Source organism: Trachypithecus francoisi, unplaced genomic scaffold (genome assembly GCF_009764315.1).
Source record: "Trachypithecus francoisi isolate TF-2019V2 unplaced genomic scaffold, Tfra_2.0 Lachesis_group0, whole genome shotgun sequence".
Taxonomy (NCBI): Eukaryota; Metazoa; Chordata; class Mammalia; order Primates; family Cercopithecidae; genus Trachypithecus; species Trachypithecus francoisi.
In genome coordinates, this window is record NW_022681453.1 from 190,025,081 (window position 1) to 190,045,298 (window position 20,218).

Genomic DNA, 20,218 nt, shown 5'->3' on the forward strand with positions numbered 1-20,218 from the left:
CCGTTCCTCTCTTCCTAATTGATACATTACTTTGTAAGATATTAAAGCTAAAGAATCTGGCACAGGGATTGGCACCTGGTAGACATAGTTGTTAAAATGATACATTAGAGAGTCAAAGACATTTGGCTTTTTTTAAGATTGAATAGTTTAAACTTTCCGTTGTACAGATAAAAAATTGAAGTTCCCCTCAAATTCATTTTAGTAGTGACTATTTCTCTCCCAGTGTCTCTTTAAACCATGTCTAACCTGAACTGGAAAAAAATTAATTTTAGCTTTCAGATTTAGGAGATAGTTTTTCCATCAGTCTTAGAAATTCAGAGTTCTATTCATGAAAAGTATACCTGTGTTAAGTAGGATTATGATATCTTTTACCTCTCACTCTGAGTTGCAACATTTTGTGAGTGCCCACTTGAGTGTCTGACACTGTTGCATGGGCGTTTACATAGATTACTTATCAAAAAGTATGTATATATGTGTCAGTTAAAAGTGTTTTAATGGTACATTTTAAGTTTATATTTGGCATAAAGTCAGATTTTTAAGGCTATTTGGATGAATAGTAAAAAAAACAGCTGAGGATATGGATAAATATTGCTAATTACCTAGATTGAGCATCCAGCAATTGTTTCTGCATAGATGTGAAAAAAATTAACTCACTTAAATTTTCTTTTAAAACTGTATATTGCAATCTTAATGTATTTTTCATTTGCACCTATTCATAAAATTTGAAGAATGGTAATTCTTGCGTTTAAATGAACATTAACGTTAACATTTAGTACTTCTTGTATTCCTTATTATTGATAAATATAAAGAAGTACCTCAAACTACCAATGATTGTTACTACCATTTGTACCAGTGAGTATCGTTCCCATATTTGTATGAGCCTTTAAGAATCTGATGATAGCTATAGACTTCTCTCCTTAAAAGTGTGTATGAGCTTATAAGTTTATAGGCTATTTTATAGGGCTTTCAGAGAAATAATCTTCAGATTCAGAACATTGTCACTCTGCAGCTCAAAACCTTTAGTAATCCTTCATCCCCTATGTTACAGACACCAGACTTCTTAAGATTGTCTAAAAGGAATTCCTGTGATCCAGCCTTAGACTGTTTTTTCTAGCCTCAGCTTTTTCTACAGCACTCTGTATCTCATGTTCTAATTGAACTATTGGCTGTTCCTTAGATAGGTGCCCATTAAAATGTTCACAGCTTTGCTGATGTTTCCTGTTTCGACTTTGCTTGTTGCAATTCAGTTCTCTGTTCAAAGCTGAACACAATGCAGAATCTTGTACTGATTGTTTTAAGCAAAAATCGTATTCCCTCTTTTGTACTCCCATGGACATTTTTTTGAGGCATTTACAATTTAATTTTATTGTAGTTATTTATTTGTTTTTTTAAAAGTTTCTATGAAACTTTTGTTTTCATAAAAGATGATAATCTTTTAGGGAACATTATGGAATGTTATTCATCATTCTGTGCCTCACAGTGCCTCTCAATAACTGCTAAAAATTTGCCTGGGGATGAACAGGTGGGAGACAGAAGGAAGACTGTTTTCTTTTTTTCAGTTAAGACAGTGGTATTCTAATGCAAAGTGAAATCAAAATCCCCGGAAGAGTTCTTTTCAATAGTTTCTAAATTAAATTATAATTATAAAGTTTTGTAGATTACTACATCCTGCCCCATCTAGACTTACTGAATCATCAGCTTGAAAAAAGGACCCACAAATATGTATTTTTAAAATTCTGTTGCGTAACCTGCTTTAGGAAGTACTGAGATTTGAATGTCTTTATATTGTATTATATTTAAATTTCAATTTAAAAAAGCCTGTCTCACTTATCTAGATCATGTGCTGCTCCTGTTGAGCAATCATCTGGCATTTGAAGATGTGAAATGAAAGCCAGAAAGTCTAGAGAGCCATGGACAGAGCACATACAAACTTGGCAGTGGAATGTCACGCCCCACTGTATGGAGTTTGTTTGTTCTTTGGTAATGCATGTTTCCATTCTCTCTTGTCTTTACAGGACATAGCTCGCCTTTTGCAAGAGAAGGAGTTACAGGAAGAAAAAAAGAGAAAGAAACACTTTCCAGAGTTCCCAGCAACCCGTGCTTATGCAGATAGTTACTATTATGAAGATGGAGGTAACAATTCCTGCATCATGATCTATTCTATCCTTAGACTCGACCATAAAACACTCCTATAATTTTGTTCATGAAGTGACCTTAGGGATCTGGGAATGTTTCTCTTATCCCCTGGCACTGGGTACATTTAGATATGTGGCAGAATTCTATTTGAATCTAATAAATTCATGTTTTGTTTTGTTTTTGTTTTGTTTTTGAGATGGAGTCTTGCTCTGTCACCCAGGCTGGAGTGCAGTGGTGCTATCTCGGCTCACTGCAGCCTCCGCCTCCAAGGCTCAAGCAGTTCTGCTCCCTCAGCCTCCCAGGTAGCTAGAATTACAGGCATGTACTGCCACGCATAGCTAATTTTTGTATTTTTAGTAGAGACGAGGTTTCACCATGTTGGCCAGGCTGGCCTTGAACTCCAGACCTCAAGTAATCCGCCCGCATCAGCCTCCCAAAGTGGTGGGATTACAGATGTGAACCATTGCACCCGGCCTTATCTGTTCTTTAGTTGGACAACCAGAGCCACTTTCATGACTGCTCAAATTTGAATATGATTTTGTAAGAATTGGCATGCATTCTTTTAAACTTTAGCAACTTGGAATGCTTTATTATAATCTAAGCATATAAATGGGGTGTGGAAAATGGTGGATGAGTCTCTGGACTTAACCTTTCTCAAGAAGTCTGGGCAGTACTGTTTGAAGCAGGAAAGTGGTATGAAGAAAGAAGGTATACCATTCATCAGTTACTGGGTAACAAAGCTTTGTTTTGTGCTTTCTTGTCTTTTAAACCTAGGCCAATGGTTTAGCCTGCTGATGACAAACAATATTAAATTTTAAGATTTCCGTGTTCATTGTTTTTCTTTTAATCCTTTCTTTGCTATTTGATTACCATATAGTATGATTTCTGAGGGAGTGATTCCCACAGTTTTGCCTCTCTGGTGCCTGCTTTGCAGTGTGGTGGTGGTGATGGTGTGGTGGTGGCAGTTGTGGTGGTGATTATTTATCTTAAAAATGTGTTGGGAAACGAATATTTGCAAGTATTGTTGAGTCCTTCTCAAAGACCTGTCAAAGCAAAGATGTTCCTATACTTTCAAGTGTCAGTATTTAATGAAATTCAGCTTGAGGACCAATACTTAGGATCACAAGTGAACAAAACCTAAAGGCAACTTTTAGAGAGTAAGGAATTTAAGGTCAGTGATCCTAAAGGGCCTTGCACACCAGTCATCAACTGCTTTTCTGTAATTCCATTATGAAAGGTAAGTGTGTGTTTCTCTGATGAGTAGAATGAAAGCAATGTATATGTAGGTGATGGGATTATTATAGTTGGAGTGTAATTTTGCCCAGTAACTTTTTTTGCTCTAAATTTACCATAATCAGTAGAGCTCAGCCTTTGTAGTAAGCAGGCTGATTCTCAATTTATTGCTTGATGTGTTCTTCCTCTGTATGTGAAACACTCATCTCTTTTTTGATAGCCATTTTCTTTTTGCTGGTTTTTCTGATGAATCTGTGTGTTATGTCATTTAAAAAGAAAACTTATTGCAACATTTTGCTGTGCTAAAGATCAGAAAGTAAAGTATTACTCTTCACCTTCAATTTAAATCTTAGAAATGTGGTCTGGTGTTTTTCCCTTTTTTAAAAATTCTGCTTTGGAGGTGTATTCACTCTAAACATTATTATTTTAAACTGTTCAGTCTATAAAAGCATTACGATGCCAAGGAATTAAATGTATTAAAGTATTAATTTTAGCATTCCCTCTTAAAGCCTTACACTGACTTGAATTGACATCAGACCTGTCTTTTTGATCAGAGCACTGTCCTCCCGATTTGTTTCTTTAGGGCAGGAGACTATGTTAAGAATTCATTGGTTTTTCAGGGACACATAAAAGCTTTTAAAAGTATTTTATATTTATTTTAGTTACTCTGATAAATTTGTGGAGAGTAGCATATATGCTTGTTTCTTTGGGGAGAGACAGACTTTGAGGGAGTATTGAGGAACAGGAAGTGGTGACCTCCTGAACATGTGCATGTAAATACTCAAATTTCTCTTGCCTCAGCTGTGGTGTTGGGAGATTATATATTGTTGAACATAGAGTCCTTATGAATATGCCCTTGTGTTAGACCAAGTTCAGTTCCACAGAAACCATATTACAATTCAGCTCTTATTTACAAAACAGAACTTCGGTTCTTTGCAGTGGTCCTTTTCCAACACATCTGGGATATTCTTTCATTATACTTCTCTGTATGTCTTTGTATATCTATTTGATTTTTTGCCTCACTTGCATGGTAATCACAGTATATCATTACAGAAATGGTCAATTTTTTCAACTTTTATTTAACTCGAACTTTAATACATTATCTATTAGAATGATTATTTATAGATTTTCTACAAATTTAAAATTGTATTAAACATTTGTCAAATTTATATCAACTCTTAAATGACATATTATTTATTAGTGAATCCATGTTTTTCTTTCAAAGCGTCTTACTGAAGTCATATTAGTGATTTTTTTTTTTTTTTAAGTCATGGTCTTTGGAGTCATAAGACTGTGGTTCAAGTCCTATCCCCTCCTTAGAACAATATTAATTTTAATGAAGTTATGTACTAAATAAAATGGAGATTATAAAAGTAAATCCTTCATTTGGATGTTAAGAAGATCAAATAATGCAATTTGGTAAAGTACTTATTGTTTATACGTATATCAGTGTTATATGTGTATAATGTAATATTTTGTATATCTCTTATTTTGAAAGTCAAACATGGAGGCACACATATAAAATGCAGATATATATGTGTATAAATATATGTGTGTGTTTGTGTGTGTGTGTATATATAGGTATTATGTATATGCCAATACATAATACCTATATATGTTTTGGCAGTGAAGGAGTAAGTTATATTTGCCAAATAACTTGGTCTCAAGAAACAAGTCTCAATCCTCAACTGTATGAGGTTTTAAAGCATTCAGATAGATTCCTCACCTCATCTTTTTCTTTCCAAGATTTAAAGCTGTCACAACAAATTTATTATTAGAGAATAAATTTTTTCCAGTCAGCCCTGTAAAAATGTAGTAACAGCTCTGTAATAATTCTGCAACTTATTTCCTAAAACTATGAATATCAATTAACTATTTAGAAGGAATTAAAAATCATAACATCACAAATTCATGTCAAAGCCCGTTTCTTTTTGTTTCTTTTGAGCTGGAAGGTAGGCTTCACTTGTGCGACTCGCGAGTGAGCCCATTTTTATTAACCCTGTACACCATTGTTCCCTGGATGTGGCCATTAAGTAGCTGGTCTGTATTATATAACTTTACAGCAGTAGTCACTTGATTCTCATGTGGTCATGATAGACTTAAAATAATAGTTTATTTAAAAGAGCAGGTAATTTTTTTTTATCACCCGATAATTCTTCTCTTTTGCTTTTGATTTTATGTAAAATATAAACTTAACCATAAATGATGAAGATAAATACTTGTACAGACTGTTTAGAAAACAGATTTTAATTTAGTATTGTCTTTGGAAGCAAGCTTTCTTTTTTTTTTTTTTTTTTTTTTTTTTTTTTTTGAGACGGAGTCTTGCTCTGTCGCCCGGGCTGGAGTGCAGTGGCCGGATCTCAGCTCACTGCAAGCTCCGCCTCCCGGGTTCACGCCATTCTCCTGCCTCAGCCTCCCGAGTAGCTGGGACTACAGGCGCCCGCCACCTCGCCCAGCTAGTTTTTTGTATTTTTAGTAGAGACGGGGTTTCACCGTGTTAGCCAGGATGGTCTCGATCTCCTGACCTCGTGATCCGCCCGTCTCAGCCTCCCAAAGTGCTGGGATTACAGGCTTGAGCCACCGCGCCCGGCTGCAAGCTTTCTTTTCTTCTGGAAAGCTCAACAGGAAACAATTTGAGGTTTTTAATGGAAACTTACATCATTGGTACATTTAGCACATATCTCTTGCTGTATTCCTTTAACAGATTAATATCAAATGAAACAGTTTAAAGGAAAACTTATAGTTTTTTACTTTCTTTATATCTCATCAACTTACAGCAGCTCTTTGATACAGTTCAGCGAGTGGTTAATGCCATCACGGAATCTTAGCTATCATAGCAATTTTCCATGGAATTGGGATTTTTTTGTTATTTCCAAAATGTAGTAAAAGTTTTAGAAAGTGTTAAATCAGTATATTCTTGTAAAGTGCATATGAATTGACTGCCTTTGTTTTCACATTATATTTGTGCCAGAAAACGACCTGAGAAAGCGCTATATTTGTGCTGTTTTTGAAGTGTATGTTAAATTTGGGGACATATACTTAGCATATATTGTATTTTTATACAAATAATACAGTATCATACAGTTTTTTGAAATGTATTTAGGAAGCAACTCCTTTTTATATATTCCATCAAAGCAACCCTTTGAATTTTTTTCCTTTGCCAAGTTTCAACTAAGATTGGTAACAATTATCTAAAGATAACAGGGTCACGGACTCACTTAAAATTCTCATCTACTTGACCCTCTTTTACATTGAACTGTAATAGAGGGCTATTTTCTGAAGTGACTGGGTATGTTTGCTTTGGCCACATAAAGTGGACAGATGGAGGAATATAAAAATCTGTGGATCATTCCTCTGAACTCGAGAAACTAGCAATATTCTGATACAGTTTTATTGACATTTCCAGTAAGAATATTTGAAAGCCTCTGCCTGAAATTACAAAGCTTAATTTTTTTGTGTTACAAGATTTCTCAATCTCTTTTTACTCTATATTAGTTTCAAATTGGTTTATAAATAGAACTTAATGTTCAATGGCTATAATTTTGTTATTGGCAAATATTAAAGTGTTGTTAGCTCTGCCTAATCATGATCAAGCTCTTCTTTCACATTTGTTTCACTTAATTTTAGTTTTTTACTATTTTGGCTGTATACCCAGAATTCTTTAGGTATGCATGAACTGTTTCAGTAATGCTCATCCCCTCTTCTCAATTTGTTAAGTTGCAAAAGCAGTTTTCTCCATTTTTAAAGTACCTTAAACTGGGGCCCAGACTCTCCCTTGTGTAATGAGTTCATACTCTCATTAAATTAATCTGCATTTTTATTTTTCACATCCCTCTGCCTCCACTCAGACCAACCAGGGTCAAGGAGGGCCAGGGAATTGGGTTCTGGATTCTCAAGACCTTGTAGACTCCAAAGAGATGGAAAGACTGTGAAGCAGAAGAAAGAGAAACCAGAACATCCACTGGAGAACTTGGAAGAGCCAGAACAACATCGTTCGTCAGAGAGATCCCTGTCATCCTCTAGCTCTGGCAAAGAGAGGGACAAGCCCCAAATTAACAATGAGCAGCATGAAAGGAAACGGTCTGCTCAGGAGAGGCCCCGGAGACCTCTGCTTCCCACAATCCGTGGGGAAGTGTTTCTGAGCACTGAATGTGATGACCCGGAGGCTAAGAATAACCATCAGACTCGAAATTGGGAAAAACAGTCTCGACACCAAGATCGACTTTCACCCAAGTCCTCACAAAAAGCAGGGCTTCACTGCAAGGAAGTTGTATATGGGAGGGACCATGGGCAAGGTGAGCACAGAAAAAGGAGACACAGGCCCAGGACTCCTTCATTCTCAGAGAGTGAGGAGCAGCTCCACCTCCATGACCCAGGTAATAGAGGACAGTCTCGATGGAAGTCCTGGTATCATGTATATAACTACAAACCAATGAATTTAATAAGTGTCTTAAGCAGCCTTTCTTTCTCTCCAGTTTGTGCTCATGACTTTGAAATAAATCCTAGAGCAACATATTGTAAAAGGTATACACTTAATCTCAGATCTGTAAGAAGAAGGAAAATATTTGTAACTTTTCCCCTCTGTGAGAATGCACTGATTCCTTGGAGAGTTATTCCAGGCCCAGGCTCTATTAGAGGTACCCATTCCAGATGTGGTTCTTCATTTACTGAGACTGTGTATCAGAGATGCTGACACCAAATGAAAACTCCCGAATTTCTGGTTTTACTTCACTGAACCCAGAAGAGCTGATGAGCCTGTCTTGGTAGTGTTCGTCTAACCAAAAGGCCGAGAGAGCCAGAAATACGGTTATTTTTTAGGCCTCATCTTTCTCATTTGTAAAACGAGGAATTGGATAGGCAGTCTTCTAAGAAAGTGTTTTTCAAATAATATGTCTCAGTTCATTTTCATCAGAATCAGCTGTTAACTAAAAATGGAAATTTCTGGGTTTCACATATATTATCATCTCTGGAGTAAGGCCTGGCAGTTTGGACATGCTTTAGACGTGGAGGTGGATTCTTAGGACCTTAAAGTTTAAAGTCATTGCATTAAGTTACTTTTTATGCTCTAACTTTCTCCAGCTCTAACTCTACAGTTGGTGTTCTAAAGTACCAATACAGGTAAGTTATTGGTACCTATATAAGAATGAGGTAAATATTATAGATAAATCTCAAATTTCTGGCACCACTGAGGCTTAACTCTGAAGTCCATCATTGACACAGTAATGGCTCTATTTTCTATAAACTGCTGAGGTGGTGCTTTCCATGTGGCTGTAACACTAGGAATCATAGTACCAAGGAGCCAGTCGAGCCCTATCTGTGGTCAGAGAACTTGTTTCTAGGTTGTAGATTCAGGTTACGTTGGTTTTTCCTGTCATGTTATTTCTTATTAAAGGACTTGGCTATGCGGAAAATTAAAATTTAGTTCCAGAAGCCATTCTGAGTAGCTGCCACAAATATCCTTGTCTTCGGCTTGGTGCTTGGATTTCATCCAAAAAGATGGCTTTGTAAACAATTACAAACTAGATACACTTTTTTAGGGAGACACAAAGAGCTGTGGAAAAAGAGAGGAAAGTGTGATATAATCTATCTTGAGTAGGTTCATGAGGAAATGACACCATTTTCAGGTTTAGAAAGACATTTTGGAGTTCCAGAGGCGTGGGGGAAGTATGGAGGAAGAATGGTGATATACTGACCTCTACATTTCTGCTTCTGTGAATCTGACTTTCAGGAGTGCTCTGAGGGCTAGTTAGGCTTTATGGCTTTTAGTTATGCTCCAGGATATTTTAAGTAGGCTTAGGAAGCATGACACTAAACACTGATTCACAGGCCCCACTACTAGAATTGCAAATGTTTTGTTTTGTTTTTTATTTTGCCACCACAAGGGATTAAAAAACCATGTTACTAGGCAGATATTAAAATGGCTACAACATGAGCTGCTTTATTTCTATCATTTTATATTCAGCTTGCTTTTCACATTTTACCTTTCTAGCCCCTGTAGGCATTTGATTTTGTAACTTCCTGGAAAATAGGTCAGAGGATTACATTAAAATATAATTACTAGGTAGTGGCATCTATTCTTGCTGTTGTAAAAGCACAATTCTTAAAAGTTGTTAGGACAGGCCAAATTTACATTTAACTTAATAATGAAGAAACTAGTAGAATGACAAGCAGCTGGTTCTAAGAGCATTTGCGGAGCAGCATTAATAGAATCAGTTGAAAGGGAGTGCAAGATGAAATTTTAAATTCAGTATAACTATCTACAGGGCAATGGGTGTACCTAACCTTTCAGAGTTACTTCTCTGTTGGACTATAAATTCTTAACAGCTTATCATTTCCTGCAGGTTAACTTCTAAACTCATAGGGCCATAAAATATGTGCACTTTTCTGCTGTGAATTGTTAGTCAGATATGCTGTGGCATAAATGTCAAACTGGCTTATTACAAATACTCTTATGTGATATCAAAAAGAATCTATCATTTTACCTTATTCCAAGCTCAGAATAAATTTATCTTCAATATCAGTACTTTAAACAATTTTATTCTGTAAATTTATTTAAGACTGAAGTTTTGTGTTCATTTAGGGATGTTCTTGTGTTCTCCAACTGAAGGATGATGAATAGAAAAAAACAAGGAAGTGTTAAATTAAGATATATATGGAACTTGAAAATACCACTCACCCGCTTTTTTGAAAGCTAGTTTCCAGAGTCTGTTTAGGATACTGAGATGAGGGAAGCTAGTCTGTTAATTTCCTTCGTTAATTACATTAAAAAAAAATTTAGACATCTTTGTTTTCTTTAATGACGGCCTTACACTTCTCTGTGAGTTCTTTTTCTGTATCCTTACAAAAATTTTTATCACCTTGGGTCCAGAGGACACTGCAGAGAATGGGCATCCTGACAATGCAGAAATTTAGTATTCCAAGCTGTGGGGATTTTCTACTTAATGAGATTTACACATTCCAGTGATACATCAAGGGTTTATATAAACCGTTTCCCCTCTAAATATTTGGAACTGAGAGATAATACCTCAGATTCTGACTCTTACTGAGTCATCATTCTCTTTTTAACTGCCAGAGGTTATAGTGTTATCACCCTGTCAAACTGAATTAGACTCTTCAATGGAATATTGCCTTTGGTAGAATTTAAAACAATGTGTCTTTAATGAAATTAAAAGTGAAAAATCTTCTTGGCTAATTCTGTGGTGTACTTAAGGAGGCGTAATAGTGGAGAAAATTTGGTCTCTTGAAATTTGAGCACTTCCCACTGTATTATTTCCCTGGATGGCAAAAGTGAAGGAGCTAGGCATGTTCCGTCATCATTAATTAAGCTTTGGGCTGCTTATTGAAGTATCATTTTTTCTATACATTGGAACATGGTATATATAGCAGACTATTTGTCCACTGACATTGCCCAGTACTGAGTTCCATATCTAATTTCATTTTCTCTGAAATCTGCCTTCCTAGTTATGACTAAGCTAAATAACTCAGGGAGATTTATATTCTATTTCAGATGGTCCACTCTTGGGACTATGCCACTGTTTTTTGTTGTTATTGTTGTTGTTGTTGCTGTCCCAAACCACTTAGAAATCTAGATTAAGCCCAGCCCAGCGTAAGACTCAATGGCTGTAGAGATGCTTTGAAGTGGTCTGTGCAATCAGGTTCTATTAGGTCTAAAGCTAAGAAAGCCATGTTTACTAGTCTTTGAAGGAAATACAGATGTGTATGAGTCTGTGGCTTCTGAAGCCACAGAAGCCAGGTTGAAAGTTGTACAAAGATAGGCTTCACAAAATACTTACCTTCTCATCATTTGCCCAGTGTTTGCTTGTATTTTATTTTTTTAAAAATTAATAGCAAGTGAGTCAAGTGTGGTGAGGAATTTTGACAAAAAGCATTTTAATTTACGGTAATTTTAATGGATATAATACACTAAACAGGTGATGCCAATATTCATTGCTAGTAAGAATCAACTGGGGAGATTTAAAACAAACTTACCCAAGGACAGGGCACACCCAGGGTACTTAATTTAGAATCTGCGGGGGTTGGGGCAAATATTTTTATATGTATTCAAAGCACCCTCATGTGATTTAAATATATAGCCCTGGTTGACAACCACTGGCATAGACAATCAGGAGTACATTTTATTTGTCCTCTGAATAGTTAATTTACTGAGATGAACTGTTCCAGATGAATAATCTTGTTCACTGTGTTCAAAATTTTTATTAATTCTAAATATAATACACCGTCGAGTAACATTTTCAGGCCAGAATTGCTTTATAGGAATAGAGTGGAATAGAACTCTGGTCATTGTGCTGTCAGTATAGCTCTGATGTTATATTTCCGTAAGATGTCACAGTGCCATCAGTCTCATCCAAGCTGTGGGGAAGATCTAAAGTGAGTGGGTTTCTTTACTCTCAGAGCAAAAGCCATGGCAGGGCCACTGCTTGTCTGACAGGTATGATCACATGACTACCAGGTGCTGCTGTTTCTGCTCCCTCTGAAATAGTAAGTATGCAGACTGAGATAAGTAGAAAGAAGCCTCTCCTCTCCTCCAGCCTTGACAGTGTAGCCTCTTTTAAACTCTGACTCTGTAATTTGCTTGTCTTTAAATTCTTTTTGTTTTCTATGACTTTTTTTTTCACTTTATATTTTTCCGGGGCCTCACTTGCAACTTCTTATATAGTTTTCTGCTGTTGCAGAAACTATGTGAGTGGGGACTTTTTACCAGGCAGGCTTGGTTAGATCTCGTTGTTTAAATGCATGCATTGTCTACATTGCCACTTCCATTCCTAAGGCAAAAATATTTTAATGCACCCCACACTGAATTCTGGAGTAGAGGTCATATTGTTAGCTACTAAAGAAAATGTCCTTTATCTTAAATTTCATAACTTTTCAGAAAACATCCTCAGTTGTTCTATTACATTGAGTTTTGTTTTTTTTTTTAAGGAATTAAGCCAAGAGTGACGAAAGAAACTATACCTGCTCCGTCACGAACGACCCCCAGGGATCAGGAATGGTATGATGCTGAAATTGCCAGAAAACTACAAGAAGAAGAACTTTTGGTGAGCAAAGTTGAAGGCAAAAGTTTAGATATATTGATGGGTATTGTTTTTTGTGTGTGTGAATTTAGTCCATCTTGAAATTATATTAATAGTCCTCTATCAATTGAGAAACCTTTTTTTTTTTTTAATGAGTGGAAAAATCAAGACAATACGAATAAAGTATCCAGTTTTGCTTAGTGAGTGAACGTTAACAATGAAGTCCATAACTCCATCTCCATGATAGTTCTCCGTGACCCTGCTGTAGGATTTGATAAAATCTAGAGTTCCTGCTCTGGCTGGTGAAAGCCTACCAACTGATTATCAACCTCAGGAATGTGTGTCACAATTATTTTCATAAACCAGCGTGATTTGTACAGGATATGTACAACATAGACTCCAATTAAATTCTTTGTTTTTGTATTTTTGATATCATAGGCTACCCAGGTGGACATGAGAGCTGCTCAAGTAGCTCAGGATGAAGTAAGTTAATGAGTTTAGCTGATATTCTTTGGAAATATCCTAGTATATTTCTATCTGCAGCTCTGCAGTTAATGATATTGACTGTATTTTGTTTAGGAAATCGCTCGACTTCTAATGGCTGAAGAAAAGAAAGCTTACAAAAAAGCCAAGGAGCGGGAGAAATCATCTTTGGACAAAAGAAAGCAAGACCCTGAGTGGAAGGTAGTGTTTTGTTTGTTTTCTAATTAGAAATAACATTAGAAATGAAAAGGGGACTCTGCTTTTAAGTTAAGCTCTGCAAATATAGTTAGGATATATGGATATATAAATTATCTGTATTGCGTATGTGAATCTGATCTGAGAAGTTCCATCAGCCTGAAAAATCTCTGAATTTTTGAAAATATGTAAAAAGTTACTGCTAAGAATGAAAACTCATTCTGTTCCCTTTAAGACTGAAATGCAAGTACTTCTGGTCATGAACAGTCTTAGTTTTCATATACAGTACTTTGATTTTAGAAGAATGTAGCATTTTCACGTGCTTTCGTATTTTCACATGCTTTCATATTTTCCACAATGAACTTCTTTTCCCATCTCTGCTTTCTTTGTGCTTACATTATCTTTCATCTCTATCATGTACCCGTTTCTCTTTCCTTTGAAGCAACATGGTTTGTGGCAGACTGAAAGATACATACGTATCACCAACAATTCTTATTTATGTCACAGTGCAAGACCTATCTAGAATGACTTTGACTGTTATCTTTCCCCTCATTGATCAGAAACTGTAAACAAAATAAGCAGTTACGGCAATTCATTCTGCTGTGGTAGTTGCAAGTTCCAGTTTAGCAGACTTTATTCATCAGTGACAGTGCACAGGGCAACACTTTGGACCTCCATAGAAAGACAAAGACATTTTTCTGATAGTAGTGTAAAATGTACAGAGGAAGAGAAAGCATAAACAGCTAACAAATAGAAGGTCAAGCTAGGTGGAAAAAGAGTGGAGGAGTAGGGAGAGAATTTGTATAATACAGGGTTTTTAGGGAGGGAGTTCAGGCCCAGAAGAATGAAACCTAGGTTGTGTATTCCTGATACAGTTGGTGTTTACCACTGGTCTCTCTTGAACAAATACCTCCATTGGGCTTCTGGTCCCACCTCACAGTCTCAGTAATGGTTGTGAGGAAAAAGAAGATGTAGAAACCCTGCTAATAGTATTGCTGCACTCTTTCCTGTTGCTCAGTTACCCAAGTGTTAGTCTCAAAACAATGAACGTATTATTCTCATATTAATTATGTATATTTAGCTCTCTCTTTTAACTAACTCAGTAATTCAGGATTTTTTCTAACGTACTGTTTTAGTCAAGGATTCCCAAATACTTCTGTTAAATAAATTAAGCCACAAATAATTGCCCAGGAGTTTCTCAGATTCTTTGCTACCTTAACTAGGAAAGGGTAAGTATTTAAGGATGATAAATCAAGTGTGTCAGAGGGCAGTGGCCACATCTCTAGCAAGTATCATGACTTCTGTAATTTTTATTTTATAACTGGTACTGATACAGTTCCTCTCTTGGAAAAGTTGACTTGAATGTGCCTTAGTTTACTGGCTGGAAATCAGCCTAAGACAGGTGTGCGGAAAGAAGTTCGAGTGCACAAACCTGGATTCCGTAGACTCTGGGCGTCCACTGGTTCTTGTCAGTTACCGTGTAGCTATTATGTTAATAATCAGTGGCCAAGCCCACCCATCTAGGGAAGCATGTTCCTGTGTGTTTAGCCCATTCCTCTGGCTGCTCTGACCAAGGCTGTCAGGTGAGTGGGCTAAATATACCTTCCATGTAAGGCCAAAGCATACCTTTGCAGCTATAAGTTTTTTACCTCTGGAGTGGCTGTATATATAAATATATTATGTTGCTCAAGTAAATATAATTAATCTGAAGTTACTGAGGAAGAGCTTGGCATGATAAACATATTTTCTAAACTTCATCTTTCCCTTTGATGATTCTGGATTGTATGTGTTATTCCCTTTGATGATTCTGGGCTGGATGTGTGTGTGTGATTTTCTGTTGGTTTGTTTGTATTTTTTGTCCATAGCCCAAAGCAGCTAAAGCAGCATATTCAAAGTCGAAAGAGAGTGATGAACCTCACCGTTCTAAGAATGAACGGCCAGCACGGTAAGATGACACCTGAAAAGAAAAATGAGGAAGTTGACTTTGGGGTGAGTAAGGAGATGTCAGTTGCCTAAGAAGAGTGTATGTTTTTTGGAGAGGAGATCCAAAAGTCTGCATTTGTGAGGTAGTGTCAAGATGTTCGGAGTTATTTTTCAAACTTTATTTCCAGTCTGAAATTGAGTTGTGCACGTCAAACCAGGATTTTACAAAAGTTGGGGTGGATAAGGAAGGATGTACTTTTTGTTAGGACTGATTCTTACCTCTACATTCACTGAATTTATGCTTTCAGCTTGGGGAATGAGAGTCATTTTCTTTCCTAAATAAAATTTCGAGTTGTAAATTTTTACCGGGTTTCACAGCCGCACTGATGTGTGTGTGACATTTGTACATGCTCAAACTCCTTTCTTTCTGAGTCTCAGTGTCCTTGACAGAATCTTGAATGCTTGCAGACTGTCTAAATCCTGCTTGACAGATAGCTGTGGCTATGGTGTACGTACTGTCTGATTTATCTCAAACAGTCGTGTGTCATAGTTATGGAGCAGCTGCTGTCCTTCTATCTCATGTTGTCAACATTTCAGTCTCTGGGGAAGTAACCTCTTTTTTTTTTAATTGCTTTTTGTTACCTTTCAAAGGAAATCATGATTGGAATGTGAAGAACTGTTAAAAACGACAAAAAAGTAACACTAAATTTAACATTTTGAAAACTCTGAATTATTCAAATTTGAATTTTATTCTTGATTATTTATCAATTCTTACAACGTTTATTTCATTGAATAATTGACACTGTTGTTGCTGCTCACGCCCACACTGAAGTTCCTAGACTTGTTTCCTTCAAGTGAATGTATTTAGTGTCCTTAAAAAGTAATCCTCTATTTTAAAACTCATTTGCTTTCAGAAGATAACCCTTCAGAAATGACATTGGGTTTGTATTGCTCTGAGAACAATAGTGGCATATTCTGTCTAGTTATGTAAAATCTGTTTCTTTTGTAGCTTTTGGTTAAGCACATACCAAACATTTTTTTAGAACTCTGTAGGCTAGTACATTCCCAAGGTATCCAAGTAAAAGAAGCAGCAGCTAATCTGTTCTCACTAAGTAAATACATCTGGATTATTATCCTTTTTTTTAGTCAAATGAATTTAAATCATCTTTAGGCTGATTCTGTGGTCTTCAAATCCTTGGTCTCTTTAGAATAGTAATACCATTGACAGCATATGTGATGGAACAGTATTGGATGATTTCTTAAGAAAGTTTATTAAAAAGTCTGAAAACAAGTTTTTGGAATGTAATACATACTTCAGAAATATTTGGCATACTGAAAGAGTGAATAATCAAATGATCCTGTATTAAAAATGACTATTATAAATGAATGAAAAGTGACTTACAGCTAGTAGAATAGAAATTTTTGTTTTTACCTTAGAGGAACATTTGTCTTTAAATGTCATTTTAGAAGGATTGTATATATGACAAAAAAAAAAAGTAAGAATTTTATGAAACCTGTATTTTCATTGTTGAAAGTTAAAGCTTATATATCCTGCATATGTAGATACCTTGCACAACTAATATCAGAATGTATGCTTTCTGCTTAGAATCTGTGGTTTTCCTCTTTCACATTTAATCATGGTGGGAAAGTTGAGCTAGCTAGCTCTGCAGAAAGAGTTGGTTTCAAGGATTGAAAAACATGGCACTTCCTAGGTCAAGATGTTTATTACTGAAGTGTGGTAATAGTAGTAGTAGAGGAGAAACAAATTCTCATGTACAGTTTCTAATACTTATGGTCAATAATCCAATTTCTTTGTCTGTTACAGAATTTTCTGCTCTTTGTGTATGTGTGTTTAACCTTTGTTACTATTTTTCAAAAATTGCCATTTTAATTTTAGATTCTGGGGATACATGTGTAGGTTTGTTACAAGGGTATATTGTGTGGTACTGAGGTTTGTACTTTTGACTTTGTCACCCAGATAGTGAACAGAGTACCCAGTAGGAAGTTTTTCAGCCCTTGCCTCCCTCCCTCCTTTTGGAGTTCCCAGTGTCTATTATCCACATCTTTAAGTCCATGTGAACCCAGGATTTAGCTCCCACTTATAAGTAAGAACATGCAATATTTAGTTTTCTGTCTCTGTGTTAATTCACATAGAATAATGCCCTCCAGAAGCATCCATGTTGCAGCAAATGATACGATTTCATTCTTTTTTATGGCTGTGTAGTATTCTATAGTGTATATATACCACATTTTCTTTAATTAACTGTTGATGGGCATTTTCGTTGATTCCATGTCTTAGCTATTTGCCCAGCTAATTTTTGTATAGTTAGTAGAGACAGGGTTTCACCATTTTGGCGAAGCTGGTCTTAAATTCCTGACCTCAGGTGATCTGCCTGCCTTGGCCTCTCGAAGTGCTGGGATTAAGGCATGAACCACCGCACCTGACCTGGACATTTTAATAATATAGATTCTTCCAACCCCATGAGCATAGAGTGCTTTTCCGTTTATTTGTGTCATCTATGATCTCCTAGACTTGATAAACAACTCAAGCATAGTCTCAGGAAACAAAATCCATGTACAAAAATCAGTAGCATTTCTATATTCCAGTAAGGTTCAAGCTGAGAATCAAATCAAGAACTCAGTCCCATCTACGATAACCACACACACAGAATACCTAGGAATACTTCTAACCAAGGAGGTGACAGATCTCTATGAGGAGAACTACAAAACACTATTGAAAGTTTTCTACTGTTTTTAAGGAAATGGAGGATCACTTAGCAATATGAATTCTAACTCTTGTAACTGGAAAAAATTTCATCCCATGTTCCAAATTGTTTTAACTACAGGATTTTATAATGGTAATATTGTTATTCTACTTACATTTTTTCCTTAGAAAAAATAAATATTTTATAAATCTCATTTTATTCCTTAAGCATTCTTATGAATGTGAAATACATTTGTCTCCCATTTTTCATTTATCCAGTATTTACTGAGCATCCTAATAATTGCTCACACGTAATTGGGGTACACATCAGTCAACAAGAATGAACTCTGTCATGTTCTCATGAGTTTGTAATTTAAAAAAATAATTATCCAAATAACTATTACGATTGTGTTAAGTACCAAAGATGAAAAGTACAAGATGATAAGAACATAGGGAGACTTCCTGATTTAAGTGTCTAGGAGGGTTTCTTAAATGAATTTTGAAGTGAATTATGAAGTATTTGGCTGTATCACTAAGTTAAAGATGTAAATTATTTCATGAGAAAGGTAGGAAACAGGCAGTCTTAATACAATAAATATACAATGAAGTATTGGTTAATAAGATTTTTCTAACTTGGATATATATGCCCTTAACTTTAAAACAATTGTCTCTGGTATAACAAAATAATTTGATGTAGGTCTCTCTCCTGGCAGCAAGATTTGTTCTCTGTGTAACATGAAACTAAGCAGAACAGTATACTTAAGAGCACTGAAGCCATTCTAGATTGATTTGTTTATCCTTACATGGACATGCTAGAAAACTTCTGGGCATCCTGTGCTTTGTTTCATAACTTTAGCATGCTTTTCCGTGATGATGAGTTGATGGTGAGGCAATAATCATGGCTTGTTTTGGTGAGTCCCACTCCACTTCTCTTTCCTGATTTTTGACTGCCTAATGACATTAATAAAAGAGAGAGCAACAGACTGGGTCACTTGAACGATAACCCTGTTTTCTTGGGCCTGAGTCACTTCTTAAGCCACTTGTTTGCTTTTTGAAGCTAAGTTTTTTAATCCTAGAGTCAGATTGATTTGTCTCAATTTTTCTACCAAGTCTTACATTGCTTTTTAGAGATAAGTGTTGTAAATATCAGGTATTGAAGAAAAACACTATTTAATTTCCAATATTTGTAAACAGATGATTTAAAAATAAAAATTAGAAAAATGTATTATTCACTGTTTCCATTACTTATATGTATATAACAAATGCATGAAATGATATTTGAAAGTATAAGTATAGATACTTATGAAAGTATACTTATGAAAATATACAAATGCGTATATATAAACACACATCTATACATCTAGTCTTGTATACAGATGCTGCTCCTGAGAAAAATACACACCTGTGTAGCAGAGCATACTAGAGTAGTGAAGAACATTGGTTTTGAAATCCAGTTGAGTTTAAGGCCTGGGTGTGCCACTTAACAGCTGTGTGAACATGGATAGATTATTTACCTCATCTAACCTAATCTGACTCTAAAATATGTTTATGATAGTTAGCATATAGATTTATCCTAAAGTTAATTGAGATAATCTATGTAGAACCTGTAGCATAGTCCTCAGCACATATACCAGTTTATATCCCATGCTGACCTCTTATGGATGCTGAATACCTAGGGATAGATTTATTGCTTGAGGACAAGATAAAAAATTTGAAAACACTTGCTTTTATTTTTACATGACAGAGCCCGTTGTACCAAACCAATTTTAACTTTACAAACCTCAGAATACTTATGGCTTCTAGATTTTACATATAAATGTACATAATGGCCTACAGTGTGGTTATATATTTGATAAATCTTAATCTGGTGCTATCCTTTAGTGCAAACTTTGAGTACACCTTTGGGAAATAAAGAATGAGAGGTTTTCTGCTTCAGTGCCACATGTTTGCATAAATCTATGTTAAGTAAATAATAAAAAGTTTAGAGTAGTAAAAATTTTATTTTTAATTTTTTTTTACAAATGTATTACATAGAAGTTGCAAATATATTAAGATCTGTTTTGCCACCTAGTGGATAAAGGAACTTTGATCATGAAATTTTGTTTCTGTTTCCTCCCTCCTTTCTGCCTCCTACCCTTCCTTCTTCTCTTTGTTTCCTTTCCTTTCTTCCTTGACTTTATTATTTTCTTCTTTTCTGTTCTTTATTCTATTTTTTCTTTGACTTGGGAAGATGCACCAAAACAAAGTTTATTTCTTATAAATGGCAGCGGTCACATCATACTAATCTTTGTTTATCTAGCACAGTTCCTAACGTGTAAGTTGTTGAGGAGATACTTGTTTTTATTGAATTATGACATCAAAACAAAGGAACGGGAAGATAAATAATTTATTCAAGGCTATGCAACTGTCCAAGAACTACAGTGTGAATTCTGAAGCATTTTGGCTTTTGATTTCACGAGAAAATGTTTTTACCTTTCAATCCAATGAGGTGGAGTTGTAGTAAGCGTTACTT

The 20,218-nt window shown here is 35.7% G+C and overlaps 1 protein-coding gene across 3 annotated transcripts in view; it reads left to right on the top strand.

Moving 5' to 3' along the window:
• Nucleotides 1-20,218, top strand: part of CCDC50 (coiled-coil domain containing 50) — a 117,280-nt gene that overhangs the window by 41,858 nt on the left and 55,204 nt on the right. For 2 of the 3 annotated variants that reach the window (XM_033213054.1, XM_033213053.1), the window contains exons 5-10: nucleotides 2,016-2,133; nucleotides 7,218-7,745; nucleotides 12,310-12,425; nucleotides 12,840-12,884; nucleotides 12,981-13,085; nucleotides 14,945-15,024. In XM_033213054.1, coding sequence (XP_033068945.1) covers nucleotides 2,016-2,133; nucleotides 7,218-7,745; nucleotides 12,310-12,425; nucleotides 12,840-12,884; nucleotides 12,981-13,085; nucleotides 14,945-15,024 — 992 coding nt within the window. The remainder of the gene's footprint in view (nucleotides 1-2,015; nucleotides 2,134-7,217; nucleotides 7,746-12,309; nucleotides 12,426-12,839; nucleotides 12,885-12,980; nucleotides 13,086-14,944; nucleotides 15,025-20,218) is intronic. The other variant, XM_033213055.1, reaches the window with a different exon arrangement.